The sequence below is a fragment of the Fundulus heteroclitus genome, chromosome 7, assembly GCF_011125445.2.
Source record: "Fundulus heteroclitus isolate FHET01 chromosome 7, MU-UCD_Fhet_4.1, whole genome shotgun sequence".
Taxonomy (NCBI): Eukaryota; Metazoa; Chordata; class Actinopteri; order Cyprinodontiformes; family Fundulidae; genus Fundulus; species Fundulus heteroclitus.
The window spans coordinates 7,669,602-7,688,598 of record NC_046367.1 but is presented as its reverse complement, the minus strand read 5'-3'; the positions used below and the strand labels follow the sequence as shown (position 1 = coordinate 7,688,598).

The 18,997-nt window shown below is 43.1% G+C and overlaps 1 protein-coding gene across 4 annotated transcripts in view; it reads left to right on the top strand.

The window, feature by feature from the left end:
- The window catches only part of akap11 (A kinase (PRKA) anchor protein 11), a 32,251-nt gene extending 20,746 nt beyond the window's left edge, over window positions 1-11,505 (top strand). For 2 of the 4 annotated variants that reach the window (XM_012876358.3, XM_021323467.2), the window contains exons 9-12: window positions 2,834-2,920; window positions 6,560-6,606; window positions 7,192-7,391; window positions 8,957-11,505. In XM_012876358.3, the coding sequence (XP_012731812.2) occupies window positions 2,834-2,920; window positions 6,560-6,606; window positions 7,192-7,391; window positions 8,957-9,130 (508 nt within the window). In that variant the 3' untranslated portion in view covers window positions 9,131-11,505. The remainder of the gene's footprint in view (window positions 1-2,833; window positions 2,921-6,559; window positions 6,607-7,191; window positions 7,392-8,956) is intronic. The other 2 variants (XM_021323469.2, XM_036138841.1) reach the window with 2 other exon arrangements.
- The last annotated feature ends 7,492 nt before the right edge of the window (window positions 11,506-18,997 follow it).

Sequence of the window (18,997 nt, the reverse complement as noted above, 5' to 3'; positions counted from 1 at the left end):
GTGACACTGAGGGAAAGACAGGAGGCAGAGCTGGAGGTAGCAGAGATGAAGATGTTGGGGTTCTCTGTGGGATGGAGTGAAAGAGGACATGGAGATAGTTGATGTGAGAGAAGATGCAGAAGATGGGGTCAGATGGAGACAGAAGACTGGTTGAGATGTCACCTGAAAAGGAAAATTCCCAAAGAAGAAGCTTGAAACATAACAGGTGTTTACATGCACAGTATAAAATATTTTTATTTTTCCATTTTCTTACATTAAATCGGGCTAAACATCTTGTGGTTTGGGTCAGTCAGGATTACCAGAAATTGTTCCTCATTTCTAAATGCGGAAGAGGAAGATTCTGGTAACAACGCAAGACACCAACCAGGAAGCTGAAGCCTGGACGCAGTATTGTGTTCAAATGAACAGTTACTCTAAGCATACTGCCATCTTAGTTACTAAGTGGAATAAGGACACCTAAGTCTGGGTGGCCATTGCAAAGCGCTGATCTCCATCTCATTGAAAATTTGTGGGCAGAGCTGAAAAGGTGTGTTTGAGCCAAGTGGCATTCCTAACTAGTGCTGAAGCGATGAGAATTCAAGTACCTTGATTACAAATATTCAAAGCAGATAACTCATCTTGAGCCTTTGTTCAATTCTGTTCAACTTCTCAATGCACTGTGTACCCTCTGGGAGGTTTTTATTGTTGCACAACACTCTCACCTTTGCTAATGATAGCCTAGTGGCTAATACCTGGATGCCAAGTGCCTTTATCAGCTATGGAGGGAAACAGCAAGGGGCAAATAAAAAACAAGCACAAATAAAGTGTGGGATCCTTTTGGACTTAACAGAAAATAAAACTCAGTTCAGTGCATGTGCTGCAAAACAGAATTAGCCTTCCATATTAGCACATCCCTGACGCTGGTCCAATACGCTCCCTCATTAAGTTAAAGGTTTAGTCTGATTTAATATCATATTGTGAGTTAGAAAATTGCAGCTGAGGCCCGCTCTGAAGGCCAGTGCTTGTAGGCATTGCAGTGGTGGGCTCAGGACAAACAAGATGAAGAGAAGAAGTCTAGATCCTCTCTTGAAAGTTTCTTTCCAAAAGAACTTCAAATTTTATGTCAATTGCTACAATTGTTGGCACTACTGGTAAAAAGCATATTATTTTATTGCAAACAGAAGATTTAATAAAACTCTTCTTTTGATTTAAGTCCATTTACCCAGCAGAGAAACATTTAGATGTTAAGAAACCTTTCCATATGTCTCTAATTAGTAACCCCCTTATTAGTATTTAGAACTGAGGACTGAAATGCTTATGGAAGGAGGGTGTTTCAGTGTCTGTCGAACCCTTTCTCTTTTCATTTGGCCACATTTTGTCAATCGTTATTTAGTGTAAAGACCCATCGATGACCAATTTTCAGTGTGCTGTCAAAGGCCGTTGGATATTCTCCTGGTATTTCAAAGATGTTTTGCACTTTACAGAGGTATCCAGAGCCTTTGGAAGACAATCAGGCCCACAGCATCACAGATCCTACACTATACTTAACAGAGGGCATAGGGGACCTTTGCACATATTCATCCTCTGTTAAGCAACAAACCAACCTGGACTTTGTATGGCAGAAATACTCACTTTTATGTCCAAACTTAAAAAATGGTTCATATAGATAAATAGATATAATTTAAAAACTCATATTTTCTAAGGATTGTTGTGTTTACCAATAATTGTCCCACTTACAATTCTTGTTTTGTTTTTTTCCATCATGGAATTTCTTTTCCTGATGGAGAAAAAGGAAGGTACTGAAATCAAAGGTTGGATTATTCTCTGTTTGTAGTGTGAGATCATTTTACTGCAATTAAAGATGAGACTATTTTAAGGGTTTTAATCTCTCTTTACCGTAATGCCAATAATTGGGGCCGACCCTGCCAGCTATTTTTATTTGTAGGGCGTCTGAAGGCGCATTCTCCACGCGTGATCCCATAGTTTTGCCCGAGGTTATCGTTGTAGTTCAACTCTAGTTTCTGTGGGAATGAGTGCCAGCAAAGGTTGTTGTCTCTATGGAAGCAAAACTGACAACATCTGCCGTTCCTTCCTGACATACCAAAACAACGCCGTGTGCGAGCTCAGCCAAGTTAATGTATCATAATATTTTCTAAAGGCGTGTCTGTGGGGGCTTTATTCACTTCTGGCACTGTTTCTGTAAGAACAAAGTCCGTCATGTGTAATTCATTAGAGCCGTCCGGAACCGTTTCCACTCAGCAGATGAAGTGGGAAAGAAAAACCCCTGATGAGCCTATTTAGAATAGGGGCATCGTGATAAATGGAGCTCCTATCGTCACATGTGACACTCAGGAGAAAGCTCAGGAGAAAGCTGAGCTAATGGTGATCATTGAGGGTACGTATAGCGGTCAGTCATCCACACCTCCCTGAAAGCTGTCGATGCCCACCACAGTTCAGGGCATTCTGCCAGCAGGCTAATAATTGACTAAATTATGAAGCTTGAGTGTTGTTGTGCCTCTGTTGCCTGCCGGTTGTCCTGGTGGAACCTGCATACATAAGTACCTTGGCTATGTAAGGACACCGACACAGTGATCTCACTCCTTAAGCCTTTAGCAACAAATGATTCAGTGGAATATACGGCCTAAAAAAATGGCCTTGTTTAGAGAGCCCGCCTTTGTTTCTCCCCTCACCTAACAGTTAAAGGACTATTTCAAATCTCAGAAATGATTCTTTACCCCGGTGTTTTGTTTATGCACAATACACAATGGATAAGAAGGTGAGGAAACTGGTCATTATTGTATCACCTGGCTCTGATGTTGGCGTAACAGTGTTGGTACCTGCCTTTTCTCCTCAGCAGCAATGGGAACAGCAGCAGCTGGAGCAGTCTGGGCCTGGAGGGGGAGGCGTGTGAGGAGCGCATGTCGTTCTCCCCATCTGACAGGTGGGTCCGCCTCCGCCCTGCACCACTTTCTAACCACAAACTCAGAAATCAGAAAAGGGTGCAGCAGTATGAGCTACTGAAACCGAATTACGGGGATTCTCAACTCTGGCCTTCGTCTTTTATTGCAGACAGAATGAACCCAAGATGTTTCAGTTCTTTGAAATCAGAACACTCTGAGAAGTCCAAAAGCCACCCTGTATGATGGCGTCCACCTGTCAGTCAGTGAGTGGCTCCCGGATGAGCCCCCAATATTTTATGCTCCACTGCTCAGAGACTTAACAAAGGGGAGAAGGGGTGGGCGACACATGGGTGAAACCAAGCAAAAACAAACCCAAGAAAAAAGGGACGTTATATAGTCTTGTCTGAAGAGACCGCACAGCTGCCTCTAGTTTCAGTCGGGACCAATAACCTGAAGCCCTGAAACACACCCACACGAGCCTAGAGGAAAGGCCTTGAGCTCTACGATTCGGCCTATTTATTGTTATTTCATCATACACCAGGTTGTTTGCAACAAAAAAAGACAGCGTTTGTCAATGATCAAATGATCGGATTAGGGTAAAGATTGTTGAAGGATAATTTTTTTTTCGTGCCCTTGTTTGCATGATGACTGTTGAGGAAGTTCACGGAGAAAGTTTGAGGATTCTCTGACAAATTACTGAGGTCTGCTTCTGCGGCGGATTCTGGACGATGATCCGCGGGGCGGGTTCTACACATCCATGTCAGGATAAATCAGCCGTTTGATCTAAGTATGTTGGAGCAGGGATGACAAATGTTGCAAAGGAGTGCCTCTCAAGGACTCAAGGGATGGGTACAGCTCCGATCCTCTGCACGGAGGCTGTTGTCTGCCCCACTGCAGCTGGAGTACAAGCCCTTTTACTGGATTTGGCCTGCCATTGTAAGGAATCAGCATGAGCTGATGTCCTGTGCAGATCTAGCTACACCAGCAGCATAAACCGTCCTCAGGGACAAGTGGTCCCTCCTTCACCACTCCTGAGTCAGATAATTGGGTCACTCACAGAACTCTATACGATATCAAGCTCAGGAGGTAATTCAGCCATCTAATACCCCGGGCTCTGCCCTCGATTTAAAATAACACCATCCTCCTTTTGGGCTGGGTCAATCGTAGGCTGGCTGAAAAAGGAATATACCTAAATTTGCTTCTCTCTTCTGATCACAGCCATTAGTGCTGCTAAACTACAGTGAGAATTTGAAGCTGCTGTCAACCACATATTTTCAAAGGACATGGGGTTGGTGTAAAAGAACCAGGAAAATTGCAGTTCTGTTTGGCCCGAATGTGCCTGAATGTCTCACTTACTGTGGTAAGGTTCATCTACATTACATAATAATAAAAAGTGACTTATGACATGTCCAAGGTCCTCTTCCTTCCTTGATGAAGAGTCTGCTATGCTCTTAACAATCCACGTGGCTTGGTGGAAAAGGCTGAATCACAGCAAACTTATAAAACTATTAAACCTCCTTCAGTGTGATGGTGGTTCTGAGACTTCTGTGGTATTCACCAAATACCACTTTAGCCTGAGTTCCTGCGTCCTCACCTGTTCCCTAACACTATATATAAATCAGCACAATGTTCCCACAACAATCTTACAGCCTCCACATGCCATCAAACCCCTCCCCATCAGGGCACAGAAATGCACTAGAAGATAATGCAACACTAGCACAAAGCTGCTCTCTGCCCAAGACCTCATGACTAAGACGATCAGAGGATCTACCAGATTAGCGAGCGGGTTGTCCACACATCGCCCCTCCTACGGTCAGCTAGCTCCATCGTGGCCCGAACTGAGTCATTGCTGGATGTCCTCTGCTGTGAAAACCTTTCCGATTTCTAGCGTTTTTGTTTTGTTGTTTGTTTCCTTCGCTTTCCTCCACTTCCTTCACTTAGTATGGTCAGTGTTCATGATTCAGCCATCGGGGCTGGGGCAAAATGGCATCAGTGGGAGATTTCCCGGTTGATAACTACTGTTGACTGAAAACAACCCAGAGGCCCGTCTCGTTTATCTGATGGTATGAAAGCAGAACTTCTTGGAAGGTGTGCATCCCCATTCCAGCTGTTAGCACAACATTATGTTTAGAAGCAGAACCTCATACCTACACTTACACATGGTGGTGGCAGTGTAATGATCTGGGGTGCTTTAGGACCTGGAGCACCTGATGAAACCATGATTTCAGCTCTCTAGCAGAATATTTCAAACACGCTTGCATGATGCAGCAGAACGACGATCCAAAGCACACCAGCAACTCTTAATAGCTTAAACGTGATGAAGGCTTTGCAGTGGCCTAGTCAAAGTTCAGACTTAAATTGGACTGAGATGCTGTGATGTGACCCTAAACAAGCCGTTCATGCTCCAAACCCTTCCAGTGTGGCTGAAATGAAAGCATTTGCAAAGAAGAGTGGATCAGAACTCCTCCTCAGGGACGTAAAGACTCATCGCCTGTTATCATATATGACAGTTGTTGCCACAAAGGAGGGCACAACCAGTTAATACGTTTGGGGACAAAAATGTCTTCACACTGAGCCAAATTGGTTTGAATAGCTTTTTCCCTTTATAAATGAACTCATTAGCAAAACCAGAAGAAACCTGGAATGGGCAAATCCTTTTTCATAGCCCTGTGAGAGTCACATTCTCAGTTAAAACTCTGTTAGACATTGAACCAGCCTTCCACAAGCCTTTAATTACATGACTTCCATCTGAACCAGTCAGATTGTGCTTTACAAGATACTTTCTACATGACTGCCAGCCTGCAGATGCTATCAGCGCTGATAGCTGGTGGGTTGGACATGGATACATTGTGTATATTTGGTGTTTTCTGTCTCTTAGTGCCTAAAAAAAGCCTCCTCCGATATTTCCCCTCCTTTTCATCCATCTAGCAGAGTCTATTTGTCTGTAGCTGCAGGCTGTGTCAACACGTCTGTGATTAACAATCCTCTGAGAAGGAGAAATGACTGTTTACCTGTTGGCATGGCGCACAGCAAAGATTTGCCAAAGTGGCAGAAGGGATATAAGGGGGAAAAGCTGATCAAGTGTTTGCTTCTTTATCACATCTCAGCTGACATCTAGACCCCCCGAACCAAACAATAGACTTTAATGTGATCAAGCAGAGCCTTTGTTCTTCAGGAACAGTCTTCTGCTTTGCTTTTGGGATTTTCATGTCCAGCTGTGCTGCTGTGACCTTCACTGTGCTTGTCTTTGCATGCAGTTTCTCACAAAGTATTCACGCGTTTTGGGCTACATGCAAAACGGTGTGCGACAAGACTGGCAACTCCCAGCAGGGCAATGACTGGAATGACCTAGTCAAAGTTTGGACCTAAATGTGTTTAACAATACGCAGCAAGGCTTGAATATTGATGTTCACGGATGCTCTCCATCTAATCAAACTGAGCTTAAGCTATTTAGCAAAGTAGAGTGGCAAACACTTTCAGTCTCTGGATGTGCAATACACCTTTTTATTTTAGTCAACGGTGGTTTTACAATGTATTGAAGAGCGTGAATCCTTCTTCCGCCTCTTCACAACTATGGACTAGTTTCTGTTGGTGAAGCTTTTATTATCCCCATAAAACTCACGCTTTCTTTCCTGCTCCCCATTTGGTCACTAACCTGTTTGATGTGTTTTGTTCAACAGTGATAATACAGAAGACAAGGAGACAGAAGTCAAGGAAGATTCCAGTGGTAAGGATGTCGTCTTTTTTTCTGTATGCTGTAATCGGTGTTATAACAATCAGTTATATCAGTGTAAAATCTATCCTGTGTGGTCTGGAACCCAGATCAGAGCAGAGAGGTGAACAGAACAGTCTGATTGTGTGATTATGAAATCAGTGTGCTGCCGATTTAAAGTCTGGTTTATGCTTGACACATCGGCCAGGTCCGTGCGGCCATATTACCTCATTTAGGCTACCACGCCCCTCCGCACAGCTGACAGTTTCCGCTCTGCACACCTAGGAAAATTCCTAACTATGCGGACTGTCCCGTGCGGAGAAAGATGACGGAGGAGCATGTCCTCCTTCTGGCCGAGGTTCACAAATACAGACATCTTGTATGAAATCAGTATTGGCTCAAAAGTTGGTAACAGCTGCCTAGGAGCACAGCGCCGCCCTCTAGAGTCTTGGAGGATAGTGCTACCTCGAAGGAAAAGCCTCACGGAGCATAAATGCTGCAGATGTTGTGTCTGCACGTCTCATGTCCCACGCGGAACGTACTTGCGTCAATCATAAAGCAGCCTTAATGCAGACCTCCTGACATTTCTCTGTGTTGCAGGGACGCTGTGTGCCAACAGGACTCAGCCACAGACTCCCAGGACCACGCTGCTCGTAGTGAACTCCGATTTCAGGGAGCTCGGGCGCGGCCTCCAACACACGACCCTGGACCCGCAGGTCAGGAGCATGCTGCAGTGGGCAGCGGCGTCCGTGGTCGACGTCCCTCAGATCCAGCTGAATGTTGACAGAGAGCTGCAGCAGGTGATTCTGAACCTATTCAGTGTCCAATGAAACCAGGTGTCCTTTGTGAAGCTGGTCATGTTCTGAAAGTTGGCAGTCTTTTGAAGCGGCATGTCCTCCAGGGTTAACTTTGCTGCAGCAACAGTCAGCTGATAACCACGACTGGCCCCGATTGGAGACACTGTTGATGCCATTTGGATGTGTGATGAGGCCACATTAGGTCAATTTAACATTAGATAAAGTAATGCTTCTTTTGCAGAGAACACTCCACACTTTCATAGTTAGCTCCATTTATTAACAAATCACAAAGAAATAACCTCAGGGCATATTGCATAAAAGCAGATGGGTTCAATTTAAATTGTTTTACATTCGATAAAGTATTTTTTTCACTTCATTCACATAAGTCATGTTCAATCTAATAGCAAAGTCCAGTTTGTTCCACTAATAATTATACTGCAACCGATCACCCACTTAAGGAGAGAACGTTCAGTCGGAAAAAAAAATCAAGCAGATTGTATCAAATCTCTAAGACAGGGGTTCTCTAACTGTTCATGGCCAGGGACACCTTAGCAGCGGTAAAACTTGTCCAAGTACTCCTTTAGATTCCTCATGTTGATCGTATTTTTTAAACAGCCCTTTCTACTGTTAAATACGTTATATATATATATATATATATATATATATATATACTACTTATTTATTTATTTTTTGGGGACCCCCGTTTGAGGGCCGCTGCTCTAACATACTGTACCTTCCCATGTCCTGAGCAATCACAGAAACATAGATGAGAGGAATTACTTTTAACTGGAGAAAGGCCTCCATCGGAGTCAGGGTTAGAGCCCATCTGCCTCAAGCAGCCAGGGACAAAGGGAGGAGGAAAGGTACGCAGAGACACTGATGCTGTTGGCAACAAAAACCAGTGCCTGGACATGCAGGAAGCTTAATTAAAGGACAGGAGCCTGAAAACAAAAATCCCTGCTTTTCATTCTGCGTTAAGATACTTTTAGAGCTGAATATACAGAATGTTTGTCAGCAGTCCATCTAGCCATTGTTTTCCATTTAGCCATGATTGGGTCAAGGACCTGAAAGATGCAGAAGGCAAAGCCAGACATCCCTCTCCTCAGCAACACTCCAGCTCAGAATTTGTCGATTCCAAGGCCTTCTCACCCAGGCTAAGAACCTACCCCACCCCCACCCCCATCCCCTACCCTTAGCCAGCCTTCAGTGGAAGCCAGTTTCAGTCACCACCTGCTCATGGCTGAATCCTGGCTTGCTGCGTTAGAGCCTTTCCCAGATTGACGGACAGTATCATATACTTATCTGAAGTCATTGCTGATGTCTTTCCACTCTGGCATTGTGTCATTGGACCAGTATGGGTTAGTTAACTACTGCAGGTCTGGTTTCAATGATAGAGGGCCCTCTGGCTAATGCGCCCTGGCGTCTTTTTACCTCCGTCTGTAGAATCGCTGAGCGTGGACAGTTTCTCCCATATTACTTACATATTTTGGTAAAAACTGTACTTCCTTTAACCTCCTGATATTCTAGGCCTTCTGACTGAAAAAGTTGTTTTTTCTGTGTCCCTTCAGCTGCCGGCGGTGGTGCAGAAGCTCCGAGAGAGAAGGTGGAAGGTGGCAGATCTGCTGCACATGCTGCTGCGCTACCAGGAGGAGAAGTTCAGTCACCCCCCACCCGGGGGCACGGTGGCAGCCAGAGAAAGCCAGCACACCTCCCTCTTCCAGTGGCTGCTGGAACACGCTTAAAACATCTTTAGTCCGCTACTTTCCTTTTTCCTTTTTAAAGACAGGCCTTGTAGGATCTCCTCAGCCACCAGAGGGCGCCACAGAAACTGTCTCATCTGTTAAACTTCCTCTCATGGATGTGGGCGGCGTGCGCCGTGCACTGCATGCAGTTACAAAGAGCTCATTGAGTTGCATTATGTTTTCCTTTCCACCTTCCTTTGTGTGGCTGCAGATTCACTCTTTATCCGGACGCTTCTATCCCAGGTCAGATGAGAGAGCCGTCTCCTGAGCTCGCCCGCCCACGCCGCCTAGCCTCCCTCTCTGCTTGAGCTGGTGGAAGAGTCAGAGACCCACCCCATTTGTTTCCAGACAGACGCGCACACACGAATCGAGCTGGGAGAAAGAAAATGCGTTGTTTTTTTTGTTTTTTTTCCCTGACAGGGAATCCCCACAGCTGCTCTGCAGATGATGTCATCACATCCACTGCTCACCTCCGTGGTGTTTCCACATGTTCAGAGACCAACTGTGCGCCCAAATACACGCCCCCCCCCCCGCCCCCACACACACACACACTCACCACACCCGTTTATTATCAAACCCGAATCAAAAGAGCAATCCCCCCGGTAGTATTCCATGATTTCATTTACATCCTCAAACATCCTGTCCTTCAGTGAAGTTTCAGTGGAGAACTAGTACTCTTCGTCACAATTCATCAAAGTGCTGCCAAACGTACAGAAATATAAGCTGTCTAAAGGTGTAAGAGCCCCTTTTCTGCTATACTGTCACTTTGCGTCGATATAACAAGCCATAAGCGTGGCTTCAGAGACGAGCCTAATGAAGGAGTATTTCTGTTTAAACTGTTCGCTTAATTAAAATGTCCTCAGTTATCAAACTTAGCAAGATATCCAGAATGGATAGTGTTTATTAAAGTTAGTTGTTTAATATATATATTAAAAAAAAAATCATATATTTTTTACACAAAGTCAACAAACATGACATGCTGCTCAAACTGTCTCACTGCTGGTGTGAAGCTGCCAGATGCAGCCAATGGGGTGACGGCTCCGGTCCAGTCAGTAGTAGCTGGTCGGCTCGCTAGTCATCTGTGGCCGTTAGTGACGGTGGGCAGGTTCAGTTCGGGGAAGCTCCAGTGATGCAGACGCTAATTATAGATGCGGCTCTGCGTCTCCAGCCCACAGACCGGCGGCATGCGCATAGCTAAAGCCAGGACTCACACACACACTGTGTCACACACACTCTGTGTCACCCACGCTCCTCAGTCACCTTCAGGAGTGTGAAGGCCCTCGTTCCTCACCGCCGCGCGTACACGCCACCACCAGAGATGCACTTTCTGTTTGGAGCTGAACCCGGTGCTGCCCACCCCTGCCAGTTCACACTCCACCCCTCATTGTCTGTAAAGACAATGTTCCCCCACCTCCTATATATTAAATACATATTGAATGGGATATGTTTGTATTTATTTATTGTTTTGATATGAGGGACCCAAGGGTGACGTCTATGCTGCGAGGTTCTGGGTCTTAGACACTGTAATATACCAGGACCTCACATGTTATACATATTATTAACTCAAGTGTTGGTGGTGGTGTTTGCCTGCATGGCTCGATCACACTTCTTCCTTCTGCCTACGAAGCTGCAGTGTTGCGTCTGTGTTCACGATGCAGGCCTCGGATGCCTTGGTTTGTTCCTGCTTCAACTCTTTGCTGCCAAATTGTCCCAGAATCCTGAAAGTGTTGGTTCTGTTGGATTTGTTTGCACAGAAAAAAAAAAAAAAACATTCATGAAAAATGTCCAGAAGTGATGATTCCTAAAAAGAAAACCCTTGCAGGAATGAAGCAACTTTGAAGTATTACCCTGCGTGGTGTGAGAGTTGGTTGGTTTACAATAAAAGGAATGTATTCAGGAGACACAGACGTCCTCCTGGTGTGTTTAGTCGGGACCTCGCCAGGCTTTCATCCAGCAACTTTCTGAATTTCTTTTAATAACATTCCCCAGATGACCTCTATGGCGTTGTTGTTGTGTTTGTGAACGCTGAATGTGTTATGAACCTGCCAGGACATGACCTGCCGTTTAGAGGCTGATTTACTGTAAATCCGTTTTTGCTACAGTTGCTTCTTGTGTTGTTTCCCCGCTTCCCACCAACCACATCATAGAAAGATACAGAAAAAAAAAAGAAAGAAAATGACTTCAACTCAGCATCTTCCTGCTTCCTTCTGAATACCCTGCCAAATGAAGATATTTAATAGTTTATGTTAAATGATATAACAGTGAATTTGTTCTCCTTAGTGACATTGCTGACTAGTTTTCACGTTCTAAGCCTGAACTCCAACTTTGTTTATGTTAAAGCTTGTTGTGACAATAAAGCTTTTTATGTGCTAAAAGGCTTCGGCTCCTTTTTAATGATCTCATCTGTGCCAGTGTGTCGAATGTTGCTTTGGTTTGTATCTTCTGCAGACGTCCGCTGGTGGTGGAATATGTGGCCGATTTTCCATCACCGTGTTTTTCTAAAGTTTTCTAAAGTTTTGACCGGATGATGCAGAGTTTATCTGATTTATGATTTATAACTCATGGTATGAGAACAAGCTTTTTTCCCCCCCTGCCTTACTGCTGGGAATATTCTTTAAATTAGAAGCAGCGGTGAATTTGCACACTGTGTGATCTTTGAAATGTTGTTCATTTAAAGTGAGGTTCTTTAAAGTTATTGCTGTTAATATTTACCTGTAATAGAAAGGGGTCAGATGTCGGACGAGCCAGAAGGCCAGCCACTGTATCCCTGTACTGATCAACTGTGACTTGTCAGTCTGCTAGAAACAAGAAACTTCTGGATTTTGTGTCACACAGTTATATCTGGAGTAGCATCAAAGATAGTACGTTCCTGTGGTCTCCTAATGGTTTGAAAATAATCCCCCTGGACCCGGGGTTCGGCCACAAATTTTTGGCTCCATGACAAAAAATTAAAATCATCCCAAAAGCTCATATACATTGACATTTTCTTTTTAAAGGCCCCTGTTAGTTAGGGCCCCCCTGGAATTGTCCTATTCTCCCTCTATACAGCGCCCCTGCCCTGCACCCACAGTTAGCTGATCCACCAACCCAGCTGATAATTTGGATTGACACAGCATAGATCAAACTAGAATGCTTGCTTTCACCATCTCATACCACTTTTCCAGCAAGCGCAGTTATTTTTCTGCTACAATTAGCATAGAAATGTCCTTTGTTTTGTCCCACAGCGGTAAAATTCAGTGGCAACACACTTAGGCAGGATACACCAGAGTTACACAGATTATTTAATATAAATGAATACCTAATTTAAAGTTAAGGATCTAAAGTAAAAAAATAAAAATTAAAATTAGAAAGGGAAAACGTCTTATAAATATCAACAGAACCATATTTCAAAAAAGACCAGCTAACCCTTTTAAGATTATTTAAAGGTATAGTGGACGATATAGTGTCCGGTACTTGATTTTACCGGACAGCACTGATCTGTAGTGAAAATAGGAAGCGGAGCTCTGGACAGAACTAAAAGTAAGTGGAAAGGAGACAGAATGCGTGTGTGAATGAGATGCAGAGAAGCTGAGAACCAGTGAAGCTGCGAGGGACATGGACAAGTTTAGGCACCATTGGCCTAATCATATGGAGCAACAAGCAGAGTGCAAGAGGAGTAAGAAAAAGAGTTTGGAACAATGTAGTTGTCACTGTCCTGAGTTGCTTGGTTATGATTGCCATTTGGGTGTGTGTTTTTCTAATTCTATCATTAATTTCAACAGTACTTGCCTTATAGTTAACTTTTTTCCATTCATTATTGTTTCCCTTTTAAGATTATCTTTTAATTTCCTAGTTATTCTGTTTTCCATATACTTGAAGTATATGGAAAACAGCATATTCCACACATTGGAGTTGCCCTCAAAGTTGGATCTGTGGCTTTTGAAAAGCCCAGCATGCATTTCCATATGGAGGATTTACTTTCATGGGAAAAGGTTTGGGTCTGAGGGTGGGACCTTTCAACAAGCGTGGGGATTTTGTATAATGGGCAGAGTTGTGTGCAGTGAGGCAAAACAGTACAGTGATGAGTTTACAAATCTATTGATTATTGCACCCTACATTTATCCCAAAAAGTAGTTCCAAAATGTTTTTATGCGTGAAAGTGCACCTCCAAAATTTGGATTCTGTATTTGACTTGTTGGGAGCACCAGACATCTGCTGACAGGCTGATCTCACCGGGGAGGCTGCAGTGGGGAAACACTGTCGCTGTGGCTGGTTTTATAAGTTCCAGATATCAAATGTGAAAATCTTTGCCACATTTTAAGTAAAATATAAACTTTTTTGCCACTGTTCTTTAATAAGACTGATAATTTAGAACTAATGATCAAAAGGAGGCATTTAATTTTCCTTGAGCACAGAAAACGCACATTTCCCTAAAACTGACTTTTCATGTAAACCAAAGTTGGTGGACTGTGAACTCTTTAGTTATTCACAAATCATGACCCATCTCTGAAGGTAAAAACAAACTCTAGGGTCACTTAAGAAGCACCACTGGGTTCAGTCCTTGGGCCAATTCTCTTTGCTATATACATGGTAAAATTATCAGACAGCATGGGATTAATTTCCACTGTTATGCTGATGACACTCAGCTATATCTATCCATAAATCCCCATAAATCTAATCAATTACTTCAACTATAGGCACGTCTTGATGACACCAAAACCCGGATGACCTTAACTTTTCTGCTTTTAAATTCTGAGAAGACAGAAGTTGTCATTTTGGACCAGAGTCCTTAAGAAATAAATTTCTTAATCAGTCACTTAATCTGGATGGCATTAAATTAAATAAGTAAAAATTCTTGATGTTATCGTCCTGGTAAAACCAGGACATGTCATTTAAATCCCATATTAAACAGGTTTCCAGAGTTTCCTTTTTTCACCTCAGGAATATCGCCAAAAATAGAAATATTCTGTCCAGGGGTGATGCTGAAAAACTAGTCCATGCATTTGTTGCTTCAAGGCTGAACTATTGTCATTCTTTACTATCAGGAAGTCCACAAAATGCAGTTCAAAGTCTTCAGCTGATCCAAAATGCTGCAGCAAGAGTTCTGATAGAAATCAACAAGAGGGATCATATTTCTCCAATTTTAGCTTTCCTTCATTGGCTTCCTGTTAAATCAAGAATAGAATTGAAAAATCTCCTTCTTAGATATAAAGCCCTTAATAATATATCAGGTAGGGAGTGGTGGCCTAGTGGTTAGAGAAGTGCACTTGTTCCCTGAGAAGGTTGCAAGTACCTGGTTTGATCCCCACAGCCTGCACTCTGTGTCCCTGAGCAAGACCCTTAACCCCAGATTGCTCCCCAGGCGCTGCACAGTGGCAGCCCACTGCTCCCCAAATTTCTCCACTGTGAGGTCAATGATGTTCTATTATTATTATTATATAAGAGATCTGTAATGTTCTGTTCTGGTTTATGTTTATTGTTTTGGTTAAGTAGTTCCTTCCTGCCTCTGGGTTTATTTTTGTTTTTGATTTCAGTTTAGCCTTTTTTACTTTGTTAGTTATCTGGTCCCTGTATTAGTTCTGATTTTAGTTCTGTGCTTTGTTTATTATCTAGTGTCCTGTCAGCTCCCTTAATCACCCCACCTGTCTTTGATTAATTAGTTTCCCTCCTATCACCTGTCTGTCTGCTTATTTAAACCTGCTTTAGTTCTCTGCACCCCGTCGGTTCGTTACTTGTCACCATTTCGTCCGTCCTGTCGTGGTAAGAGCTCCCAGCAACTTGATCCTGTTTTGTAACCGTTTTTTTTTTTTTTCTGCCCAGTTCTGTTTCCCTGTTTACCTGTCAAGTGTCACCTGGATGTCTGCCTTACCCTTTGGATCCTGTTCTGTTTGCCTGCTTGATTCTGTCTCCTCACCTTCCCTCAAATAAAACACTGTTAAAAACAGTTGCTACTGTGTTTGGCTGAATTCCGGATTCTTCACCACACGAATCATCACAAGATCTGATTACTTCAATCTCAGACTGCAGGTCTACTGGTGGTTCCTAGAGTCTCTAAAAGTAGAATGGGAGGCAGATCCTTTAGCTATCAGGCTCCTCTCCTGTGGAACCAACTCCCAGTTTTGGTCCGTGAGGCAGACACCCTGTCTACTTTTAAGACTAATCTTAAAACTTTCCTTTTTGACAAAGCTTATAGTTAGAGTGGCTCATACCCTGAGCTATCTCTATAGTTATGCTGCTATAGGCTTAGGCTACTGGAGGACATTAAGATCTATTTTTCTCACTCTGCTGAGATCTCCCACCATTCCCCAATTTGGCATTATTTGTTGTCATTTCAACTTTTAACTTTTTGTACCATATAGCATAGAAAGTATTCCTAGATCAATGTGAGCTTCTGTGCTTTCTGTGTTTCTGTTCTGTCTTCTGTAACCCCCAGTCGGTCAAGGCAGATGACCATTCACACTGAGCCCGGTTCTGCTGGAGGTTTTCCTCCCTGTTAAAGGGGAGTTTTCCTTTCCACTGTCGCTTCATGCTTGCTCAGTATGAGGGATTGCTGCAAAGCCATCAGCAATGCAGACGACTGTCCCTGTGGCTCTACGCTCTTTCATGAGGAGTGAATGCTGCTTGTCGTGACTTGATGTAATCTACTGGGTTTCCTAAGATGGGAAACTTTTTGACCAATCTGTCTGTATGATATGATTCAATTTGACTTTGTAAAGTGCCTTGAGATGACATGTGTTGTGGATTGCCGCTATATAAGTAAAACCTAATTAAAAAAACAAAACATAAAATGAAGGACAAAGGTCTCAGTGTGAATTCCAAAAAGTAGACACACTTTCACATTTTTTGTCATAACTTTAGGAATTTGAGTACTTCCTTGTTGGTGTTTATATCTAAGATTTATAAGTTACAGACTTACTGGAAAAAGTAATAACCTGTTCTTTGAATAACAAAGAAAGTAATAATTAACTGCAGCATTTTTCTATTACAGTTGTGTAAACAGAAACTAGACCGCAGACCAGTCTAACTGCAAATCTCTTTAGCAATTCATCTCAACAACACCTCAATGACAGAAGTTGAAATGCTGATTTCCTGCAGATAACAGGCCTTTTGTTAAACGCAGAGATTACATCAGCGGCCATAAAAGGCTTTCACTGTCTGAGGAACGCATGTTCCTCGCCTCCTCAGAGTTATCTGCGTTACAGGTGCCAGAGAACACTAAAGAACTGTTTATAAAAGATGGCCTTGATTACAGTACTTGATTTTTTTCATCTTGCCTGCATACAGGGAGAACAGCCACTGTGGCTGTGACATTACACTCCAACACATGTATAATTAGGCAGTAGCTGCCAGTCAGCGTATGATAGCTGGTTGCTGTGGATGAATGGAGGTGCCTGTCTTACTGGAGGAGGGAGGACGGAAGGCTAATTAGAAGCTGTACAGTGATACAGAAGGTGAGGAATGTGTCTGAAGAGCACGTCTTTGATCCTCTGAGTGGCAGAAAACCTGCTGACGGAGGCTCACAGCAGTCAGACATGCACATGCTTCAGCGTGGGAGACCTGACTGAGTGAAGTAATTCCCAGCAAGCTTTAAATTAGATCCGTGCCCACTCTTCCCTTCCAGGAGCGAAAGAAAGGCGTGGGCATACTCTGACTCCTAGAGCACTATCCCTGAAGGAAAAGCTTTTATTCAAAGTCTTAATCACACATTATACTTCCAATGATGTATATTGATGTTTTTCATGATACTTTTTTTAATTAGTATTAAATATTTAAATGCCATTAATTGAAAGTGGGCACGTCCATGACATCAATTCATATGGATGAAGATACCTTTTAAAAAATACCCTATGCCAAATGTAATGGGTGAAACCTCTTGTTTCAGGTGTTGCAGTCACTTCCACAAGTGTGTAAAATCCAGCAGCTAAGCTTACAGACTGCTTCCACAAACATCTGTGACAGAATGAGTTTCTATCAGGAGCTCAGTCAGTTTGCGCGTGGTGCCATCACACCACCGACTTTGACCTTCACAACAGGTCCAAATTGGATATTTCTTCACTACCAAATACTCCACAGTTAACGGTTAGTGGTGTAATACCACTAACCGTTAGTTAGTGGGATGATTGGAAATGACAGCAACCAGCCATGAAGTGGCAGGTCACGTAAAATCTGCAACGCTGATACAAAGAGGTTGAGTCAATAGCTAAAGATTTGTAACTTTTTACACCCTTCAGATTAATAAGGGTTCATAGAGAGCTTCATGGAATGGCTTTCCATAACAAAGCGGCTCCATCCCAGCCTTAGATCTCTAAGTTCGATGCTGCGGTGTAAAGGATGCAGCTCCTAGACTCTAAAACAGTGATGAGATGTTTTCTGGAGTGATTAATCATGCCTCTCATCCCACAATGCAACAGATGAGTCTGGCTTTGGCCGTTGCCAGAAGAACGGTACTTGCATGAGGGACTTTAGTCAAGTTCAAAGTTTAGTGGATGGGGTATATGGGGTATGGGGCATTTGTTCAAGGCGTTGGGCTCTGCAACTTAAAGCTGGTTCAGACATCAGGACTTTTAATCCAACTTTTGCCCCCATCTCCTCCTTTCGAGAGGCGCCAATTATCTTTTTCTTTGTCCTGGCTGGCAATGTGGCAATAAGAGTTGTTGTCTTAATGCCAAAAAGAGCCCAACATATTTTACTTTCACAATCAGAGCCTTACTGCTTTCGCCACAGAGCTCTGCTTGATTCATACATGCAAGAAGCTGTATTATAATTTATGCAAGGAATATTTCATGTTAAATGGACACTGAAACAAGAAGGTAGAAGAGAAGAAAAGGAGAAAAAGTGAAGGAGAAAGAGGAGAGAAAAGGGAGAGAATGGTAAAATGTCCTCAGTCCGCCTCTTCACCTGCAAAGAGAGATGTAAAAAGATAAAGTATACAGATAGAATTAACCAAAGCCTTGATGCCATCACTGAAGAATATACAGTATTAATTAATATGACATGCATAAAGGGACAGCTGGAGATAATAATAATAGGGGTTTTCTGTGTAGAAGTGAGTCTGTAAGTACCTGGATCCAAACACCTGTATCAGTGTGTCTCTTAAATTAATCTTAAGAGAATATCCTGCGGCGTGTGGTGTGTTAAGAGCAGTCGGGTCCACTTCGTCCTCAAATCGGGGATATTCAACATATTGAATTGTTTTGGCCCGATATCCTACCGTGTGTGGTGTCCCAAGAGGACAAATCATTACACAGCCTGTTGAATGTGGCGTATAGCCAATCAGAAAGCGCGGTGAGGGATCCCCCCCCCCCCCCCGACCCAACAGTTTAACCCCCACTTCTTTAACCAACACCTTTTCTTTTTGCTATGTTTTTTTCTCTGCTAAAATCAGTCCCCAAAGTATCACCATTATATCAGCCTTTAGTTCCAGTGAAAGAACGCTTAACGCTTCAGCGTTCTATAACATTTTGGAGTATTCCATGCTCCTGACTTTGTGAGAACAATTCAGTGATGTCCCCTTCCTGTTCCAGCTTGACTGGGCTGCACTGACCTCTACCAAACACAATACCTTTGTTATCAATTAGAGCGGAAACTGTCAGTCGACGTTTTCTCCCCAAACATCAGAGTCTGACCTCACAGATGCTCTTACAGGAAATTTGTCAAAGCCTCCCCATAAACACACTCTTAAAGCTCGTGAAAACCCTTCCAGGAAGAGCTAAAGTTGTTATAGCAGCTAGGAGTAGCCCAACAACTCAAGATCCAGCTGATGAAGGGACACTTCCTAGAGACATTTTTTTTTTATCAATTCCAACTGAACTCGTTGGTGTTAAGCAATGTAGTTCACTTTTAAATTTTAAACACCGCAAAGTAAACTGGTATGAGGGTGTTGTTTCC